Source organism: Mobula birostris, chromosome 4 (assembly GCF_030028105.1).
Source record: "Mobula birostris isolate sMobBir1 chromosome 4, sMobBir1.hap1, whole genome shotgun sequence".
In the NCBI taxonomy this organism is placed as follows: domain Eukaryota; kingdom Metazoa; phylum Chordata; class Chondrichthyes; order Myliobatiformes; family Myliobatidae; genus Mobula; species Mobula birostris.
The window spans coordinates 119,628,379-119,650,574 of record NC_092373.1 but is presented as its reverse complement, the minus strand read 5'-3'; the positions used below and the strand labels follow the sequence as shown (position 1 = coordinate 119,650,574).

Genomic DNA, 22,196 nt, shown 5'->3' with positions numbered 1-22,196 from the left:
AAATCATACCGACCCTAGACACCTACTGTTTATGAAAGGTGGCCTTCTCACCGTTGAGTCACGTGGCTGTTAGCAGAGATAACGAACGAGCCAAGTTTGTATCCGAGCCCCAGTGAGAGGGTTACATTATTTTTTTTTAACTTACTGACATACAGTGCAGAACAGGCCTTCTGGCCCTTTGAGCAGTGCCACCTAGCAACCCTACATTTAACCCTAGCCCAATCACGGGACAACTTACAATGATCAATTAATCTACCAACTGATACATCTTTGGACTGTGGGAGGAAATCGGAGCACTCGGAGGAAATCCACACAGTCACAGGGAGAACGTACAAACTCCTTACAGTTAGCAGCAGGAATCGAACCCGGGTCACTGGTACTGTGCTAACCACTACACTATGCTGCCACCCTTTTGGAAGTAGTGATCACAGTGAATAGAATTGAAAGTAAACACAAACAAGTAGTTCATTTGATTTTAAATAACTGATTTATAATGCCAACTTAAACAACTGGTTCAACAAAATATATTACATTGGTTTCAACAATTCAGTTTTGTTTGCAACGATGCAATTAGCATTCCTATCGGTAGACAAACAAGTACATAAACAGCCAGAAGAAATGGAAAAGGGAATTAAAATGATTTAAATTGCAACAAGATGAATAATCTTTCAGGAAATTATTTAAGAGGGAATTACAGAAGAAGACAGCTAAAAGAGGAACCATCTCTGATGGGTTAGATTTTCAACAAGCAGGTGGATGTTGAGATGCCAGAATGAAGGATATGGTAGAGTACACGAGGACAGATAACCATAAAATTAGTGTGATGAGAAATGGGGAGCCAGAGTATCTAAACAAACTGAGAAATTCCACGGTGATGAGAACTGGAGCTGAAATGTGTGGTTTGCAAAATATAGAACAGAATAGCAGGTCATTTGTTAATAAATGTTAGGCCTGTATTTCAAATCCACCTGAAAAATAATATCAATGCATCTTTAAAATATTACATGAATTTTGCTTTATAATATCTAGCTAAACAATAATCATTCAACCTTAGAATGTGTTTAGATTTCTTAATTATTACCATTTTGTGGAGAAATGATTAGAATGACACGAATTAGATCGATATCTTATCAAACACAAGGTCTTTTGTAACATTTATATCACTCTATATATTTATAATACTTCTGTCAAAAGGCTTGTCAATTAAATTTCAGAAGCAATATTGCCCTTAAATTTTTCTTTGAAATATAACATTAAAAGTGTGCAATTACAGAATGAAAATAATTTTACATATTCTACGTACTATCTAACAAAAATATGGGTTTATCAATACAGTGGATTCTGGTTAATTGGCCCATTGGTTAATCGGTGCGTCTGCTTATTTGGGATAACTCTTAAAGAACAAAAACTAATTGTGAAAATAGTTGGGATTTCCTTTGTTTATTTAGGGCACTAGCTTGCTTAATTGGGCCAGGAGTCTGTTGCCGAACAGTTTCTAACTAGCATCAGTTGTGAGAACTTATGTGGCTGTTAGACACTATATTATGCTTAGAGCGAACAGTTTTTTAACAGCATCAGTTGCATATGTTTATGTTCAAAAAGTATTGATATTTGTCACTGATAGTTGCCAAGATACAAGCAGTAAGACAACTTGGAATTGTTTTGCTCACTGCAGTTTCAAGCATTCAGGTTTGGAAATGCCAGAAATAGCTGGGACTGAAAATGAAATGATTTCACTACTTCAACAAGGTAGGAACGAAGGAAAATTTGAAGGTTATCAACAATCATCTTGAATGTTACAATCAAAATGAAGATTGGAGATAAAATTTTTGAAGGCATTGTATGAAGGCAGTCCATTTTCTGCACTAGGTGTCTGCACTAATTCTGTTCATTTCCAGTCAATCAAAAGCGCATGGCAACATGTTGGTTGCCCACTGTATCCAGCATTGTCAGTGAAACCTGGGAGGGAGAGTTTTTAAAGTGGGAAAAACAACTGGACCGGGACAGTTCCACTCTCTCAACCTCAGAAGTCCAGGTCCAACGGTATGGGTAGTCCCCACAAACCGGGGTCTTACTTGGTCGCAGTGGATAACCATGACTTCTTCTGTGCCTTTTCATGCACTCTCTCTCCACAAAACATTGCAGAACAGCCTTCCGGGCTATTGGATCTCACTAGGAATCTCATCTGCCCAGTCCACCAAAGCTGACCTCACAACAGTCAGCTCACAAACTGGAGTCTTACTAGGACAGGCATGTCCCTATTTCAACAGGGTCTATAGACAGAGCCTACTTCACCAGGGTCTGAGGCCTGTTTGTCAAAGCAGTATACTGGGGTGTGGGCATCGTCGCATGCAAACGGTTACTTGGAGCGACGGGTGAGAGCTGAGTGTCCAGTGGGTCCAAAGGTGAGTAAGCTGCTCCATAATGGATGCAACAAGCTTCTTCACCAGAGCTGTTACCCCTCATTGGACACAACATAAACAGCAGCGTACACTGGATTAAATCCTCCATCAATAACTATTAGGAACTAATACACATTTTATAGTACTCCAGTAACACTGGTACTGTTCTAAGTTGTCCAGTATTTTACCTAAATACCTAATTTGTTACTCAGTTAAACAGTAATTTGTTGATTTTAAACCTTTTTAATTATTTCTTTGAAACATCAGCTAATTGGGGGCAGCCATTTAATTGAGCCAAAATGTACTTGTCACAATGTGTCCCAGTTAACCAGAATCCACTATATTTGTGAAACTTGGTACAAGAAACCAGTTACATCTAGTGGTATTTAGCATGGTGCTAGTCAAACAGATTACATTCAAAGCACAAAATAATCAACAGAAGTAAAAATCTGGGAAGATGTAAAATCGGTGCTCAATTTGTTAGCACATACAGTTCACCATCATACAATATAAGATTTATCCCAAATTATTTCTCTGTCTTGCTGAATGATGTATTTGAGAAAGAGATTGCATTATAAGCTTTGAAGGTTTTGAACTTTATGTATTTTCTTCTCTGAATTGTATTCCGCGTGAAACATTGATCAGATCTTGACTTCAGTCAGATTCCTCGCTGCTGAAGTATGAGCTATCACAGCACTCTGCAGTGTAGAGGAATTTGTGGATTGACGATGTCAGCTTTGGAATCCAGTGTCTTGGGACCAAGAAGGTTGCAAGATTAAACAGGTCAACAAATACTTTGTATCGGTCACTAAAATAAAGATTTTTAAAAAAGAAAAATTATATTTAAAATGCATTTTTATTGGCTAAAATTACTTTTACAACAATGGCAGATTACTAAAATAGTTCCTTCACAACAATGTTTACAAAATTACTATTGCCTTTAAGATTTTCCAGCGCACTCTATGCCGTGTATCTGTTGTTTGCTGGATGGTGGTCGTGGCGGATCTAAAAAACATCATTCCTCAAGGATGTTACTGGGGAGGGGAATTATTTTGGGCAATCGTAGTGAGAATCAAGAAAAACTGCCTTGGATTCTTCAGCAATTTCTAATGTTATCTGTTCATACTGTGACAAATAAAGGATGCTTTAACAACATTGGATTTTGCATTACGGAAGCCTGAATCAGAATTTAAAGTGGATTCTTTCAATTGGCAAATTTGGCTAGGAGATTGAGTTGAACTGAATTGACTTTATTTCTTACATCCTTCACATACATGAGGAGTAAAAATCTTTATGTTACATCTCCATCTAAATGTGCAATGTGCAATCATAGTAATTTATAATAATTTGTAATAAATATCGAGGAGGGAGGAGAAGATGGCGATGTGACACAGCTCGCAGCGGCCACTCCGGTGGTGGTGTCTGTTATCTGTCAAGTAGGGTGCTGTGCACAATCCTGATTTGATGGAGACGGATGTGAGAGCACGGAGAAACATCTGGTGAAACTTCTGAAATGCCTGCTTCGCTGCTGTGTGGTCAAGAATCTCCAGAGGAGAAGGCCCCGAGTCCTCGGCTTTGCTTGTTGCTCGGCGGCCGAGGCTGTGTTGAAGCGCTCGGCAGAGGATCGTGCTCGGTGCTCAGTGTCAAAGGGTTGGTCGCAGGCTCAAAGTTTTCGGACGGACTCAGAGTCCGCTGTGGTCGGGTGCTTCCAATGGTGCTGCATCAGCAAGTTGGCGGCGCTTGGAGGTTCATGGCAGGGAGAGTTCCTCCCTTCTGCCGCCTGCGTGAGATGATGAGGCTATCGGGACTTTGAGACTTTTTTTACCGTGCCCATGGTCTGCTCTTTATCAAATTATGGTATTGCTTTGCACTGTTGTAACTATATGTTATAATTATGTGGTTTTGTCAGTTTTAGTCTTGGTTTGTCCTGTGTTTTCTTGTGATATCATTCTGGAGGAACGGTGTATCATTTTTTAATGCATGCATTTCTAAATGACAATAAACAAGGACTGAGTGTCTTCATAGTCTAATCTAATCTAGAAAGTCAATGTAACATTGAAATAGACTCAGATCAGCGTGAGTTAATCAGTCTGATGCCCTGGTGGCAGAACTGTCCCAGAGCCTGTTGATCCTGGTTTTTATGCTGTGGTACCATTTCCCAGATGGTAGCAGCTGGAATAGATTGTGGTTGGGGTGACTGGGGTACCCGATGATCCTTCAGGCCCTTTGCTACACCTGTCTTTGTAAATGTTCTGAATCATAGGAAGTTCACAACTACAGATGCACTGGGCTGTCCACACCACTCTCTGCAGAGTTCTGCGATTAAGGGAGTTACAGTTCCCATACCAGGCAGTGATGCAGCCAGTCAGGATGCTCTCAGTTGTGCTCCTGTAGAAAGTTCTTAGGATTTGGGGGCTCATACCACACTTCCTCAACTGTCTGAGGTGAAAGATACACTGTTGAGATTGTGCATTGGAGAAGTGACTTTCTAATTTATATTCTGTATAAATTGCCCCTCTCAATAAAAGGACAGTGGGCTGCAACAGATTTTAAGTACAACTTAAACCTTAAAAAATAGATAACATTGCATTCACTATCATTAATAGATTAATTGTGACTTATAAAACTGTTTCACTAGAGGATATGTCACCAATTTTACTTCAATTTCTGTGTTACCACTCGGCCAATAGGCAAATATTGGTCATTAATTTCAGGTGGGGGAGCACACAGGTATGATATACAACAACAAATAGCAGCATGTGACCCCTCTCAAGCCTGCCCCAACATTCAATATGATCATAGTTGATTTACCCCAGGCTTCAATCTACTGTTCAGTGCCATTTCCCCACAGCCCTCCATTTCTTGATCCTTATGAAAAATAATGACCTATTTCCTTTAAGAAGTCATCTTTAAAAAGGTATTAGCATACTTAAAATGCTGAACCTGCAATCATGCAGTGAATTTAAATGTGTCAGAAGTGCAAGACAGACATTTGCATTTTAGTATTCAAATTCTGATGTGAAACAACTTCGTGGAATTTTATAAAAACAAGGAAGTACATCTTGTCGCTTGGTGTTCTGTCTTTCAATAAGATTGTGCTTCATCTGGATCATAACTGTCTTTCAATCAGAGGTAAATCTTCAATGTGTCTGAAGTAATCAATCGATTAATCCAAGTGCACCGTTTCCAGGAAGGCATATTAGCAAAAACAGCTTTAGAAAATTATTATTCAAGTTCCTACCCTTAGATTAAACAAGTAGTTCTCAAACTTAGAGCTAAACTGATCTTCTGAATTATAATTTTTGGTGCCTAACAACCCATGCAAAAATATACTTTACAGCCTGTTTATCTGTCTGACACCCTAACAGCTACACCACCTCAAATTACTTGCAACTCTCAAATGCTGATTACACACAATTTAAAATTGTTCATCTTTGGAGAGGTGCTCAACCAGTGGGAAATTGCTCAAAAGCAGGCTCACTAAATTTGTCCTCTGTTTCCATTCTGGGTGTAATTTTTAAAAAGCATTGTAAGGAAGGAAATGGCAGTTGAGATGTGGAGATATAGGAAGGGAAATTCAGTGGATGTAGCCTCACTGAATGAAAACATGACTGCCAATAGAGGACAATTAAGTATCAAATTTGGGAAAGAACAAGAAGCCAGAATTGTAAGACTGGGGTTAGTTAAGAGGATTGTAAGACTGGGGGTAGTTACAGAGTTTGAAGAGGCAAGGCCAGAGAATGGGAAGGGAACTTTGAAATGGAAGGACTGGAAGCACTGAGAATCAATGTGGGTCAGCTACTCAAAGGGTGTTGGGTGAGAAGGACTTGGTGAGAGTTAGGATGCAGGTTTTGAGTGAGTTCAACCCTACTGGCAACTCCAATGGTGAATTTGTTGCATGATTAACTTTTAAAGTTTGCTGAGGGCTAAACAAATATATTTGCAGTAGTGATACATTCCAAAATAATGTACTGAGAGTTTGGGTAAAGGAAAATAATCTTTGGACATAATTCAAAGGAAATCATTCAATATGCATGAAAAGAGTATTCATTAACTAATCTTGGGTGCATGATTACACTCTGTGCCTCTGAAACTTAACACCTATCCTTCAGCTGCTATCAGCCCCCAGCCTTGCAGAAGGTCTCGCCATCTATTGGTTGAATGCATTTAAGCCGGTTCCTCATATTAATCAATCATGACTCTTGGGGGGAAACCATGAAATTGAACAACAAACACAAAGCACAGCCTTTCGATAAGGTCCCACCAAGGAAGTTGAGAAGCAAGGTTAGAGCACATCGAACTGGGAGTAATGCATTGACATAGATTCAGAACTGATTACTGAACAAAATGCATAGAGTGGGAATAAATAGATCAATACCAGGTTGGTAGGTGAATACTTGTAAATTAGACTAGTGTTTGGGCCAAAGTTATTCACAGTCTGGATCAATTTGCCTAAGGGAAACACATGTCTTTACTTCCATATTTGCGGAATCCTTAGCTTTCAGAAATGCTAACACAGAAAATGACTACTTGCACATGGCATTGTGATAGTTTGGTTCAATTATAGAAATCGGGTGCTGGAAGGTTTAAGGCTTTATTTCCCCAGATAAAGTGTAACGCACATTTGAATGTTTAACTCAATGAATCCTTCTTCACACTTGATATATAATTTAATTAATCTACTATAACCATGTTCAGTGATTTAGAATTTAATCAAAAAATTATTTTTTTTATTTTTTAATGTATTGAGGTACAGCATGGAATAGGCCCTTCCGGACCTTCAAGTTGCACCATCTAGCAAAGCGCTGCACCCCCTGCCCCTATTTTAACCCTATCCCCCCCAGATTTAACTCTAGCCTAATGACGAGACCAATTAGCCTGCCAACCAGTACATCTTTGGACTGTAGAGGCAAAGGGGAGCACCTGGAAGAAACCCACACAGTCACAGGGAGAACGTACATAGAAACAACAGTGGTAAATGAACCAGGGTTACTGGTACTGCAAGGTGTTGTGGGTAACCACTATACTACCAGGCCACCCTTAAAACTTGTACTAAAGAGCTGACAGAATTAGCAGACAGGAAAATACCATATTTTTAGGTAAGAGGGGAGAGGAAATGCAAAACTTAATGTCAGGTCAAAGAAGAATTTGCGCTTTCTATTGTTTAGAGCAGGCAAGTTTCCTTAAAAGACTTCTCAGCTGCAGTGTTACAGCAGCCAGGAAAGATGAACTGGCTGTCCACCAGCAGATGTCAGCAGTGAGGCAGGGCTCACTGTAGTCAGGAAGGAAGTGACTTGGTCAATAGCTCAAAGTTATGCATCATTTGGTTTATTGGTAGTTTGTCCAGGACAGATTATACTGTATGTGCAGGGTTCAGCTCATAGCAAGCAAGTAGAGAAGAAGTCTCACAAGCAACACGCCCAAACTGCTGGCGGAACTAAGCAGGTCAGGCAGCATCTATCGAGGTGAATGAACAGTTGATGTTTCAGGCAGAGACCCTTCATCAGGACTGAAAAGGAAGAGGGCAAAAGTCACAACAAGAAGGTGCGGTGTGGGGAGGAGAAGGAATACAAGCTGGCAGGTGATAGGTGAAACCAGGTGAGGGGGAGGATGGGTGAGTGAGGGAGGGGAGATAATGTAAGAAGATGAGAGGTGATAGGTGGAAGAGGTTTAGAGGTGAAGAAGAAGGAATTTAATTGGAGAGGACAGTGGACGATGGAAGAAAGGGAAAGAGGTGGACAACCAGAAGGAGGTGATGGACAGGTCATGAGGACAGGAAGGGGAAGAGAGGTGTGAGAAGACCAGAATCAGGACTGTAAAAAGAGAGAAGAGGGGTGGGTGTAAACAGAGTGGAGTGTTTGTCTGAAATTAGAGAAATCTATGTTCATGATCATTTTCATCAGGAGAAATAGGATTGTTCCAGCAGACCCTTGGATACAGTATATGCTCTAAGACACGTATAACAAGAACCTCTATTCCTCAGCATTGCTGAGGCTCCTACCATTCATTGTGCATATTATAGACTTAAGTGTCCTCCGAAAATACATTATCCTGCATTTTTCAGGATTAAGTTTCATATGTCATTGTCTGTGCAGTCTTGGTTTATATATGAATTCAGATCCTCAGTACTGTTGGCATATCTAAGATCCCCTCTAAAATGACGGAACAAATCACTCACTTGCATCCTTACGTAAGAAAATGAAATTAGACAGGCCACTTGATGTTAGTCTTGGCATTGGATTCTGATGGAAAAGATTGTCCCCAACCCAGTGGATCTTACAAAGTTCTCCTCGCAATCAACAGGGGCCTATCAATTTCCCCCGGGATCAATAAAGTATGACTATTCTAATGCTATTCCATTCTACTATTGTTGAAGTTCAAATATCTATTCCACAGCAATCCAAGTGTCTGATATATTCTTGCTTACAAAATCATCTTGTAGACTGAAATAGGAATTGGAGCTATACAGGAATATAGGATAACAGAAGAATTACTACACGGCGTCAATCCATAAGCACAAAGAATCTGTAGAAATATATACCTATTGTTCTTAGGGGCTGGGTATGTGTGATTTTTTTGCAGTTTTTTTTGTAGTAACAATTTGATAAGCTGAGCAATAAAGTTGCTGGAACAGGACAAGAGCGGAGACACATAGATTACAAACAAGAGCAAATCTGCTGATGCTGGAAATCCAAGCAACACACACAAAATGCTGGAGAAACTCAGCAGGTCAGTCAGCGTCTATGAAAAACAGTGCAGTTGATGTTTCAGGCCAAGACCCTTCAGCAGGACTGGAGAAAAAAAGATGAGGAGTAGAGTTAAAAGGTGGGGGGAGGGGAGGGAGAAACACAAGATGAAAGGTGAAACCGGGAGGGGAGGTGTAGAGGTGAAGTAAGGACCTAGGAAATTGATTGGAGAAAGATACAGGGCTGGAGGAGGAGGAATCTAATAGGAGAGGACAGAAGGCCATGGGAAAAAAGAAGAGGAGGAGGAGCACTGGATGGAGCTGACGGGCAGGCAAGGAGATTAGGTGAGAGAGGGAAAAGGGGAGGGGGACTGGTGAAGAAGAGTGGGGATGGGGGGCATTACTGCAAGTTCGAGAAATCAATATTCATGCCATTAGATTGGTGGCTACCCAAACAGAATATAAGGTGTCGTCCTTCCAATCTTGTGTAGCCTCATCATGACACTAGAGGAGGCCATGGATATATTGGAATGGGAATGGCAAAGTGGAATTAAAATGGGTGGACACTGAGCGATCCCCCTTTTTCTTACGGACGGAGCATAGGTGTTCGACAAAATGGTCTCCCAATCTACATCAGGTCTCACTAATATAATGGAGGCCACACCAGGAGCACTGGACTATATGACTATATATGAGTATATGACTCCAACAGACTCACAGGTGAAGTGTCGCCTCATCTGGAAGGGCTGTTTGGGTAGTGAGGGAGGCAGTGTAGGGGCAGGTGTAGCAGTTGTTCCACTTGCAAGGATAAGTGCCGGAAAGGAAATCAGTGGAAAGGGACAAATGCACAAAGGAGTTGCATAGAGAGTGATCCCTGCGGAAAGCAGAAAGTCGGGGGGGGAGGGGAGAGGGAATAATTTTCCTGGTGGGCGGATCCCGTTGGAGGTGGCGGAAGTTGCACAGAATTATGTGCTGGACACAGAGATGGTGGGGTGGTCGGTGGGGACAAGAGAAACCGTATCCCTGGTAGGTTGGCGGGAGGATGAGATGAGAGCAGATGTGTGTGAAATGGAAGAGATGCAGTTGAGGGCAACATTAATGGTGGAGGAAGGGAAGCCCCTTTCTTTGAAAAAGAGGTTATCTCCTTCGTTCTGGAATGAAAAGCTTCATGCTGAGAGCGGATGCGGCATCCTTACAAGTAACAGTGTGGGACGAGGTATAGTCCAGGTAGCTGCGAGAGTCCATTAGTTTATAATAGGCATCGGTGGATAAGCTGTCTCAGCAGATACGGACAGTGAGATTGAGAAAGGGGAGGGAGGTGGACCAGGTAAATTTGAGGGCAGGGTGGAAGTTGGAGGCAAAGGGGATGAAGTCGACGAGTTCTGCATGGGTGCAGGAGGCAGCACCAATGCAGTCGATGTAGCATAGGAAAAGTGGGGATGGCCATCATTGTGAGCTTGGAACATAGACTGTTCCACGTATGCAACAAAGAGGCAGGCATAGCTGGGACAGATGCGAATGCCCCGGCTACAACTTCTGTTTGAAGGAAAGGGGAGGAGCCAAAGGAGAAATTATTAAGAGTTAGTACATTCCGCTAGACAGAGGAGAGTGGTGCTGGATGAGAACTCATTGGGTCTCGGTGTCCAGAAAGAAACGGAGAGCTTTGAGGCCTTCCTGGTGGTGGATGGAGGTGTATAGGGACTGGACATCCATAGTGAAAATAAGATGATGGGGGGCCAGGGAACTTGAAATCATTGAGAAGATCAAGAATGTGTGAAGTGTCATGGATGTAGGTAGGAAGGGACTGAACCGGGGGGATAAAACAGGGTCAAGATATGCAGATGCAAGTTCAGCGGGGCAGGAATAAGCTGAAACAGTGGGTCTACCTGAACAAGCGGGTTTGTGGATCTTGGGTCGGAGGAGAAATGGGAGGTGCGGAGTGATGGAACAATGAGGTGGGTGGCAGTGGGTGGGAGATCCCCTGAGATTGAACACTTGACCTTGAATGGTAATAGTACATCCATAGAATCTATAGAAAATCGTTTGCTAGAGAGACTGTCATCAGGCTAAACAATTAGTGTGTAAAGAGATATCAGGGCTAGCTGAGGGTAGAAGCAGGCAGAGATAGCTCTAGAAAGCCTCCAACAATGATGTCAGAGTAATGGGAGTTGAGTGAGCTTAATGCCGAGTTAGTGTGGCCACAATTGGTGGGGTTGTGGATTGGGTAGAAAACTGGCAAAGAATACAGCACAACATAGATCTCAGAAACAACTTGTGGTTATCAAATGTAACTGATTACAGTACATAGCTGTGGGGAAGATAGCTAATTGAAAATTTGTAGTCAGGAGGATAGAGTTAACATGATAATACCACAGCAAAGATACTCAGCATTGAAACACCAGTTCAGACAAACACTGTGAACCTAACCACAATTAAATTCTTGGGATTATTTTATCTACAGAAGCAAAATCTCAGGAGATATTTTACTTATGCAACAGTGATGATGTAAGTTGCCACAGGTCTGTTACCCTTGTTTGGTGGAGGGACAGATGACATGGGAACTGTGTAGCTTCACTTGTAGCAAGGACTAGGCCTCAAGCCTCAGGCTTGCCTGCTGCTGCTCACCAGGTGAGAGACATGGAAGCATTTACTGCATGGTGTTTGATCTCGGCTGGGGCCTGGCCCCCTCTTGTCAGTGCTGCCCTCCAATGTTTGAGTGGTTTAATGACAGGCTGGATTGTGTGCATCTGGGAAACTGTATCATCGATTGCTGGACTTTGTCGCTCAGGGTCTCGGACTATATTTTTTTTCCCCCAAGTGAATATGCTTCTTTCCTCGCTATTTTGAATTATGTTACTCACTATTTTTGAATGCTTGCTTGCTAGTTTGAATGTTTTGCACCTTGACCCGTTCAGCTGTCTTGTTCAGCTGTGTCTTTGTGTGGTTTGAATGATAATTAAACTTGATTTGATTTGATATTTAGTGTTCAAATATATATTGTAATAACCATCAGTATCTTCTGTTGGAGTTCTGTCAGTTTTCCACTGCAGATTTGGGAGAGGATTAATGGAAGGTTAGAGAAATGATTATCCTTTAACCTACCTCATGGTGGAACGTAAATATTGATAACCAGATGATCCACCTGTGCCAGCTTTACTACCAATCATCCTTTGCACCATACAAACATGGTTATCTTCGGGAGAATAAGAAGAAATGAGAACTTTAATAAAAACATGCTTTAATGCATTTAATATAAATATATATAACTTAAAGGATAACTACATACATCTCCATTTAGTCATAAGAGCATCAATATCCATGAGTGAATTCAGTAACTGGAATGGCACCTGGAAACGTGGCTCTTCTCTGGAGAGAAGTAAACAATACAGTTAACTTGCACAATTTCATCTCCATTTTAAAGTTAATCAGTCTTCAGTCCTCCGAAGCCATGCACTAACAAGAGTGGACAAATACTCTGCCTTCACCTCTCAGCAGGAACCCGTGCTCAGTGTAAAACAATTAAGGATTTCATCACTCAAGGAGCTCAGTTGGATCACTGCCTTTTGGTTGGCTCCTTGGTTGAACAATCCAAAGGATGATGTCTGTGCATTTTTCTCATTAATGTGTTTCTGCTCCTGCCTCAGATGTCCAAACTTCTTTCGGTAAAGTACAGGTTTCTGATAAAGATCTGTTGCTGTGCCTACACCTCCACCACCTTTCCACTTATTACTTTGATGTTACTAACCTGTAGAAGTAGATCATGAGAGCCCCCTGCATTGCTTTGTATGATACTCTCCGTTCACCTGAAGAGAATAAAAACACGGGTTCACTGAATTTGCAGCCCACAGTTCAACCTCTGGATACAAATTGGAAAATGAACTAATTTGCATTTCTTTTCTCTGCATATTTTTTGTATAAAAGCATGTTGTGGTTTGAAATGGCTATGGCCAGTTCCTGCTGAAATATTGTCAGTTGGGAAACCGGACAGTTCAACTCCTGTCACAATGCACCCAAGCACAAGTTTTATGTGCTTAGCATATTTTATGCACATGATGATGTCATCGACATGGGAGCATGTTTTAGTCACTCATTGACAAATGTTGTCCATTGTAGGGAAAATAAACATTTTTTTTTAAATGGTGGAAAATTGCAAGGCTCAGCAATGAAGAGGAAACTGATGACCCAGTGCATGATTCACGAAGGATAATTATACAGGTACAACAAGTAATAAGGAAAGTTGATGAAGGGTCTCAGCCCGAAATATTGTCTGTTTACTCTTTTCCATAGATATTGCCTGCCCTACTGAGTTCCTCCAGCATGTTGCTTTGGATTTCCAGCATCTGCATACTTTCTCATGATCAGGAAAGCTATAATATTACTTATTACAAGGGGAATTAAATAGTACATGTGGAGAAGGACCATATGTCTACTTTCAAAACTTAAACAAAACCCATCCATGAGTCCTTTTGTTGCCAAATGGAAATAGTGAGCAGTTTCCAATTTCTGGGTGTCAATATCTCCAAGGATCTATTGTGGACCCAACATATTGATGCAATTACGAATAAGGCACAGCAGTGGCTATATTCCATTAGGAGTTAGAGGAAATTTGGTTCCTTATCAAAGACCGTAGCAAATTTTTACAGAAGTACCATGGAGAGCATTCTAACTGGTTACATCACCATCTGATATGGAGAGGCCACTGCACAGGATCAGAAAAAGACTGCAAAAGGTTGCAAGCTCAGCCAGCTCCATCACTGGCACTAGCCTCCCCAGCATCAAGGACATCTTCAAAAACAGTTGATTCAAAAAGGCAGCAGCCATCATTAAGGACCCCATCTCCCTGGATATGCCCTCTTTCATCGGTGAGGTACAGGAGTCTAAAGACACACTTTACATTTCCCTTTACATTTCTGAGCAGATAATGAAACAACCCATGAACACTACCTCACATTTTATGCTTCATATATATTGTTTACTGTAATTTATAGATCTTTAACTATATTGCACTCTATTGCTGTCACAAAACAACAAATTTATCGATTTATGCCAGTGATATTAAACCTGATTCTGAAAGGGCAAGAATAGGGAGGAAGGTTTCAGAAGCAGGAAGAATGGAAGAGTTCTCAGCCATTACTCCCTTTCTAGCAATGGTCTTCAGGAAGCAAGACTACAAAGCCATTTCAACATTATGATAGGAGATAATGGTTAGGAGGTTCTAGCAGAAATAATTCAAATACTGCAGCTATAAAGCATAGTCAGAATTCCAGCTTCAAATTCTGGAAATAATTATTTTACATAGTATTTTACATAGAATACTGTGTGCCGTTAAGTAGAGCCTGAACTTTTGTGGAGTCCATTACCTCACAAATCCATTTGTCTATTCAAACTAATGTGCCTGCTTGATAAAATACAGGCAAAGTCCCTTTTCATTACAGGAAACAGAAAGCAGGGAAAGGTAACAGTACTCAGCTACTCATGAACTCATAGAGGGATACCGCACAGAAGTGGACCATTTGGCCCGTCAAACGTACACTAGCTATCAACCGCCCATTTACACAAATACTACATTAACACCATTTTTAACTTTCATCAATATTCCCAGGTTCTATTACACTAGGGCCAATTTAACAACCATGCTGTGCAATTTTTGGGATATGGGGAAAAACTGGAGCACCCAGAGAAAACCATGCAATCAGAGGAAAAATGCATAAACTCCACACAGTCAATACCTGAGGTCAAGGCTATTCCTGGTTGTCTTGCACTGTGAGGCAGTATCTCAGCTTATGAAACTCCTTAAGAGGCTAGAAAATTTTGTGACTTCTATCGGCACAAATCGATTGACAGAGGTCTGCTCACAATAGGTGTTTATCCACAAACACTTAGAAGATCAATGGATGTATTATTGCTCAGGGAAATGGGGGTAAAAGTGTGGCTCCTAGCTCTTCTATGGTTTAAGAACACAAGACCTCTAAAGCCCGAAAAACAGATTGTGAGAGTAGAAACATGAAATGTTGAAAGAGAAAATATAAAAATAGAGAAAATAGAAATAAATAAAATCAGAATAAAATAGAAATATGAATGCAGAGGTCACACGTTTGGGAGGTGCTAGCGATGTGGACTATCAAGCAGTAACTATTGTGTATTTGGTATACACCACAGCCAGTGCACAACAATTAGTGGTTGATGTGCTGCCGCCAATCAAACAGGTTTCTTTTTCCTGGATGGGCCAAACCTCCTGAGAGCTGTTGGCATGGAAACGAGTGGAAAATATTCTACTAAGCTCCTGATATGCCTTGTAGAGGATGAAATAGCTCTGGGGTGTCAGAAGATTGCCACCAAAGACCCAGCCTCTGACCTGCTTTCAAAACCACACATTTATGGGGTCAGAACATCTGAGGTTCCAGTGAATCTCAAGATCTGGTGACTACCAAAATGTTGATGATGTTAGATTTGGTAATGGTAATGCCAGTGTCATTGCTTATCAATGGATGTTGTTTAGAATCTCTCTTATTGGGAATGGCAATTCCCTTTTATAAATTCCACTCACTGCTTCTTATCCCATGCCTGAAAGTCATCCAATTCTTGTTGTGTGCAGGGTTGGACTGGTTCATCTGCTGATGATTTATGAATGCTTTTGAACATTGCAAAATCGGTGAACCTTATGGTGGTCATTAGTGGAGAACTAAAGATGGCTTAGTTTCAGATAGTGCCCTAACAAATACTTGCAATGATGTTCTAGGACTGATGTGATTGTCCCCCAACAGTTATAGTCGTATTCCTTTACATAAGGCATGATTTCAACCATTGAAGTGTTTTCCTCTGGATGCATATTGATTTTCAATTTGAACTGGGCCCCTTGAAGCCACACTCCATCAAATACTACCTTGATATCAAGGATTATCACTCTCATCTCACGATGAGAATTCACTTCTTTGGTTATTGTTTGGACTCAGCTGTGATGAGATCCGGAATGGAGTTTCCCTGATGAAACTCAAATTGGCATGAATGATGTGGTTATGGTGAGTAAGATCTCCTTGATAACACTAATGATGACATCTTCTCAATTTGCTGATGATTGAAAGTAGACTGAAGGAGTAGTAATTATCTAGATTTGATTTGTCTAGGTTTTTTTGAGAACAGAACATCCTTGGCAATTTTCCACGTTGTTGGAAAGATGCCAGTGAGCCAACTATATGGAATAGCTTGGCTAGAGTCCCAAATAGTTAGGCCATAAAACCATAAGACATAGGAGCAGAATTAGGCCATTCGGCCCATCAAGGCTGCTTCATCATTCCATCATGGCTGCTTTATTATCCCTCTCAACACCATTCTCCTGCCTTCTGATAACCTTTGATGCCCTCACTAATCAAGAATCTATCAAACTCCACTTTAAACATGCCCAATGACTTGGCCTCCACAGCTGTCTGTGGCAAAGAATGACGCAGATCCACCACCCTCTGGCTAAAGAAATCCCTTCTCATCTTTGTACTAAGTGGACATCCCTCTGTTCTGAGGCTGTGCCCTCCAGTCCTAGACTCAGCTACTATAGGAAACATCCTTTCCACGTCCACTCTATGTAGACCTTTCAATATTCAATAGGTTTCAATGTGATCCTCCTCATTCCTCTAAACTCCAGCGAGTACAGGCCCAAACCCAACAAATGCTCCTCATATGTTAAACCTTTCCCTCCCAAAATCATTCTCAAGAATCTCCACTAGACCCTCTCGAATGCCAGCACATCTTTTCTTTGATAAGTGGCCCAAAAGCGCTCACAATACTGCGTGCAGTCTGACCAATGCCTTATAAAGCCTCAGCATTACATCCTTGCTTTTGCATTCCAGTCCTCTCAAAATGAAAGCTAACATTGCATGTCTTCCTTACCATCAACTCAGCCTGCAAGTTAACCTTTAGCGAATCCTGCACAAGGGCTCTCAAATCTCTTTACATCTCAGATTTTAGAATTTTCTCCCCATTTAGAAAATAGTCTACACCTTTATTCCTTCCACCAAAGTGCATGACCATACACTTCTCAGCATTATATCACATCAGCCACTTCTTTTCCCATTCTCTTAATCTGTGTAAGTACTTCTGCCGACTTCTTACTTTCACCACGCTACCTAGCCCTCCATCTGCTTTTGTATTATCTGCAAACTTGGCCAGAAAGCCATGAATTCCATCATCCAAATTTTCATGTACAACATGAAAGGAGGCAGTCCCAACACCTATCCCAATGGAACACTAGAAGTCACCAGCAGCCAACCAGAAAAGATTGCCTTTATTCTCTCCTGCCAGTCAGCCAACCTTCTATGCATGTTAGTATCTTTCCTGTCATACCATGGGCTTGTTATCTTGTTAAGCAGCCACATGTGCGGCACCTTGTCAAAGGCTTTCTGAAAATCCATGTAAACAATATCCACCAATTTCCTTTGTCTATCCTGCCTGTTATTTCCTCAAAAATAATCCAAAGGGTTCGGGATGCAAGATTTCTCCTTAAGGAAACCATGCTGACTTTGGCCTATTTTATCATGCGCCTGCAAGTACCCTGAAACCTCTTCTTTAATAATGGACTCCAACATCTTCCCAACCCCTTAAGTCAGACTAATTGGCCTATAGTTTCCTTTCTTCCGCCTCCTTCCCTTCTTAAAAACTGAAGTGACATATGCAATATTCCAGCCCTCTGGAACCATTCCAGAATCCAGTGATTCTTAGGCCTCCACAATCTCTTCAGCCAGCTCTTTCAGAACCCTGGAAGTAGGCCATCTGGTCCAGGTTACTTATCTACCTTCAGATGCAACACAGAGCATAGGAAGTCATTCCTGCCTGTGGCCATCAAACTTTACAACTCCTCCCTTGGAGGGTCAGACACCCTGAGCCAATAGGCTGGTCCTGGACTTATTTCCTGGCATAATTTACATATTACTATTTAATTATTTATGGTTTTATTGCTATTTAATTATTTATGGTGCAACTGTAACGAAAACCAATTTCCCGCGGGATTAATAAAGTATATCTATGACTATACTAGATCTTTCAGTTTCCCAAGCACCTTCTCTTTAGTATTAGCAACTACACTTACTTCTGCCCCCTGACACTCTCAAATTCTGGCATACTTCTAGTGTCTTCCACAATGAAGACTAATGCAAAATATTTCTTTGTCCCCCATTTCTACCTCTCCAGTGACATTTTCTAGAAGTCCAATTTCCACTCTCGCCTCTCTTTTACTCCTTATATTGCTGAATAAACTTCTGGTATCCTCATTTACATTATTAGCTAACTTACCTTCTTATTTCATCTTTTCTCTCCTTATGGCTTTTTTAGTTGCCTTCTGTTGTTTTTTAAAAGCTTCCCAAACGTTTAACCTCCCACTAATTTTTGCAATATTAAATGCCCTCTCTTTTCCTTTTATGCTGTCTTTGACTTCCCACGTCAGCCACAGTTGCCTCATCAACCCTTCAGAATACTTCTTCATTTTTGGGATGTATTTATCCCGCACCTTTCGAATTTGCCCCAGAAACTCTAACCATTGCTGTTCTGCCATCATCCCTGCTAGAGTCCCCTTTCAATCGTCTTTGGCCAGCTCCTCTCTCATACCTCTGTATTTCCCTTTACTCTACTGTAATACTGATACATGTGACTTTATTTTATTTATCTCAAACTGCAGAGTGAATTATATTATGATCATTGTTTTCTATTTACCCTGTAATTCCATCTTATGATTTTAGACATAGACATAGACATAGAATAGTACAGCACAGTACAGGCCCTTCAACCCACAATGTTGTGCCAACCCTCAAACCCTGCTTCCCATATAACCCCCCACCTTAAATTCCTCCATATACCTGTCTAGTAGTCTCTTAAACTTCACTAGTGTATCTGCCTCCACCACTGACTCAGGCAGTGCATTCCACGCACAAACCACTCTCTGAGTGAAAAACCTTCCTCTAATATCCCCCTTGAACTTCCCACCCCTTACCTTAAAGCCATGTCCTCCTGTCACTCTTTCAAGTCACTCTTTTGGATCATTTGCAACAGAGAATGGTTGATACAGGCAGCATCTATGAAGGCAAATGAACAGGCGAGTTTTTGGCCTGACACCCTTCATCTGTTTATCCCCCTCCATAGATGCTGCCAGACCTGCGGAATGCCTGCAGCTCATTGCATCTGTTGCTCAAGATTTCCAGCATCTGCAGAATCTCTTGTGTCAATTATATCCACACCATTTACACCCAGGTTATTAATATTGAAATGCATCAAATTCAAAGATTTGATAGGGTAGTTAATAGGGAAGATATTTTCAAAATGTGGGACAATTAGAACAATGGAGAATAGTTTCAGAGTTTTTAAATACTTCAATAAACAGCACCCTCTGATCTGGCACAACAAACAATCGACTGGAGGAAATCAGTGGGGAAGCAGCATTTGTGGGGGGTAGGGGGTGGTGGGGGGAGAGGGTAATGAATTGTCCCTCACAAATGCCGCTCACCCCATCGAGTTCCTTCCAGCCAATTGTTTGTTGCTTCAGAGGCAACATCTACGGTCTCTCGTGCCTTCACACTCTGATTTTGTTTGCTTTGCACAGTGACTTCAAGCTAAGTTTAAGGAGGATCTGTGGATGGCAGAGATATCTTCTTTAGCCTGTTTCACAGGGTCATAAACTAGAGGGGTCATATTTAGAATACAACTAAAGAGATTTAGAAGGGATAAACTGGAAGCTTTTGCCAAGAGACTAATTGAAATCCAGAATGCACTGCCTGAGCAAGCATCAAGATGAGCACTTGAATTGCAAAAGCATAGAAAACAATGGATCGACTGCTGGCAAATGGGTTATGTATGAATGGATACATGATGGTTGGTGTAGACAGAGCATTCGGTTGAAGAGCCTGTTTCTATGCTGTATGACTTCATGAACCTACAACTGGAGCAGGATGCCACTACTTTTGGTCTCAAATACCCTTGCAAAAAAAAAAGTAATATAGTATTTGCTTTCTGTACCCGTATGTTAATTTGGATGAACACCCAGGTCTCTCTGGACACAAATACTTTAAACATCCATGCTCTGTCTTGCCAGAACAAGCGGGATCTCCCAGTGGCCACCCATTTTAATTCCATTTCCCAATCCTATTCTGATATGTTCATCCAAGGCCTCCTCCACTGTCGGGATAAGGCCACATAGCATCCAAGCTGATGGCATGAACATAGATTTCTCAAACTTCCAGTAATGCTTCCACCCAACACTCCCCTCCTTCATCATCTCCCATCCCCTCGTCCCTCTCTCATGTTATCTCCTTGCCCGCCCAACTTCTACTTCTGGTGCTCTCACCCCCCCCCCCTTTCTTCCATTGCCTGTCACTTTCACCAATCAACTTCCTAGTTCTTTGCTTCATCCCTCCCCCTCCAAGCTTCACCTATCGCTTGGTGTTTCTCTCTCCCCTCCCCCCACCTTTCAAATCTACTCCTCAACTTTTTTATTTCTCCAGTCCTGCTGAAGGGTTTTGGCCCAAAACATGGACTGTACTTTTGTTCCATAGATGCTGCCTGGCCTGCTGAGTTCCTCCAGCATTTTGTGTGTGTTGCTCAGATTTCCAGCATCTGCAGATTTGCTCTTACTGTGTTTTAAACAACTATTTAATCTATTTAAGAAGGCTTGACAGCGACTATATTTTATTTGGAGTTTAAGGAGATTTGGTATATCACAAGTTGCTACAGATGTACTGTTGAAGGCATTCTAACTGGCTGCATCACCATCTGATATTGGGGGGGGGCTACTGCACAGGATCAAAATAAGCTGCAGAGTTGTAAACTTAGTCAGCTCCAACACAGGACTAGCCTCCATGGTATCCAGGACATCTTCAAGGAGCGATGCCTCAAAAAGGTGGCATCCATCATTAAGGACCCCCATCACCCAGTACATGCCTTGTTCTCATTGCTACCATCAGGAAAGAGGTACAGAGGCCTGAAGGCACACACTCAACAATTCGAGAACAGCTTCTTCCCCTCTGCCATCTGATTTCTGAATAGACATTGAATCCATGAACACCACCTCACTACTTTTTTATTTCTATTTTTGTACCACTTATTTAACTATTTAATATACTATATCTAATTACAGTAATTCAGTTTTTTCTCTATTATGTATTACATTATGCTGCTGCTGCAAGCACAACAAATTTCATGATATATGCTGGTGATATTAAACCTGATTCTGATTAAAAGCCATTCTGTTGTTCTGTTTTTCTACCAAAATGGATAACCTTACATTTACCTTCTATCTGCTATGACCCTGTTCACTCACTCAGCTCCCTATCCTCTCTTTGCTGCACATAGAAACATAGAAAACCTACAGCACAATACAGACCCTTCGGCCCACAAAGTTGTGCCGAACATGTCCCTACCTTAGAAATTACTAGGCTTACCTATAGTCCTCTATTCTTCTAAGCTCCATGTACCTATCCAAAATTCTCTTAAAAGGCCCTATCATATTCGCCTCCACCACCAATGGGGGCAGTCCATTCCACGCACTCACCACTCTCTGAGTAAAAAACTTACCCCTGACATCTCCTCTGTACCTACTCCCCAGCACCTTAAACCTGTGTCCTCTTGTGGCAACCATTTCAGCCCTGGGAAAAAGCCTCTGACTACCCACATGATCAATGCCTCTCATCATCTTATACAACTCTATCAGGTCACCTCTCATCCTCCGTCGCTCCAAGGAGAAAAGGCCAAGTTCACTCAACCTGTTTTCATAAGGCTCCCCAATCCAGGCAACATCCTTGTAAATCTCCTCTGCACCCTTTCTATGGTTTCCACATCCTTCCTGTATTGAGGCGACCAGAACTGAGCACAGTACTCCAAGTGGGATCTGACCAGGGTCCTACTTAGCTGTAACATTACCTCTCAGCTCCTAAATTCAATTCCACGATTGATGAAGGTCAATGCACTGTATGCCTTCTTAACCACAGAGTCAACCTGTGCAGCTGCTTTGAGCGTCCTATGGATTCAGACCCCAAGATCCCTCTGATCCTCGACACTGCCAAGAGTCTTACCATTAATACTATATTCTGCCATCATATTTGACCTACCAAAATGAACCACTTCACACTTAACATTGA

General features: G+C 41.5%; 1 protein-coding gene across 1 annotated transcript in view; it reads right to left on the bottom strand.

Annotated features, from left to right (window-relative positions):
- Nucleotides 1-3,054: 3,054 nt before the first annotated feature.
- The window catches only part of LOC140196560 (tryptophan 2,3-dioxygenase-like), a 92,537-nt gene continuing 73,395 nt past the window's right edge, over nt 3,055-22,196 (bottom strand). Inside the window, exons 11-14 of the mRNA XM_072255977.1 lie at nt 12,833-12,890; nt 12,374-12,453; nt 12,190-12,280; nt 3,055-3,210 (exon numbers count right to left, since the gene is read on the bottom strand). Coding sequence (XP_072112078.1) covers nt 3,057-3,210; nt 12,190-12,280; nt 12,374-12,453; nt 12,833-12,890 — 383 coding nt within the window. The 3' untranslated portion in view covers nt 3,055-3,056. The remainder of the gene's footprint in view (nt 3,211-12,189; nt 12,281-12,373; nt 12,454-12,832; nt 12,891-22,196) is intronic.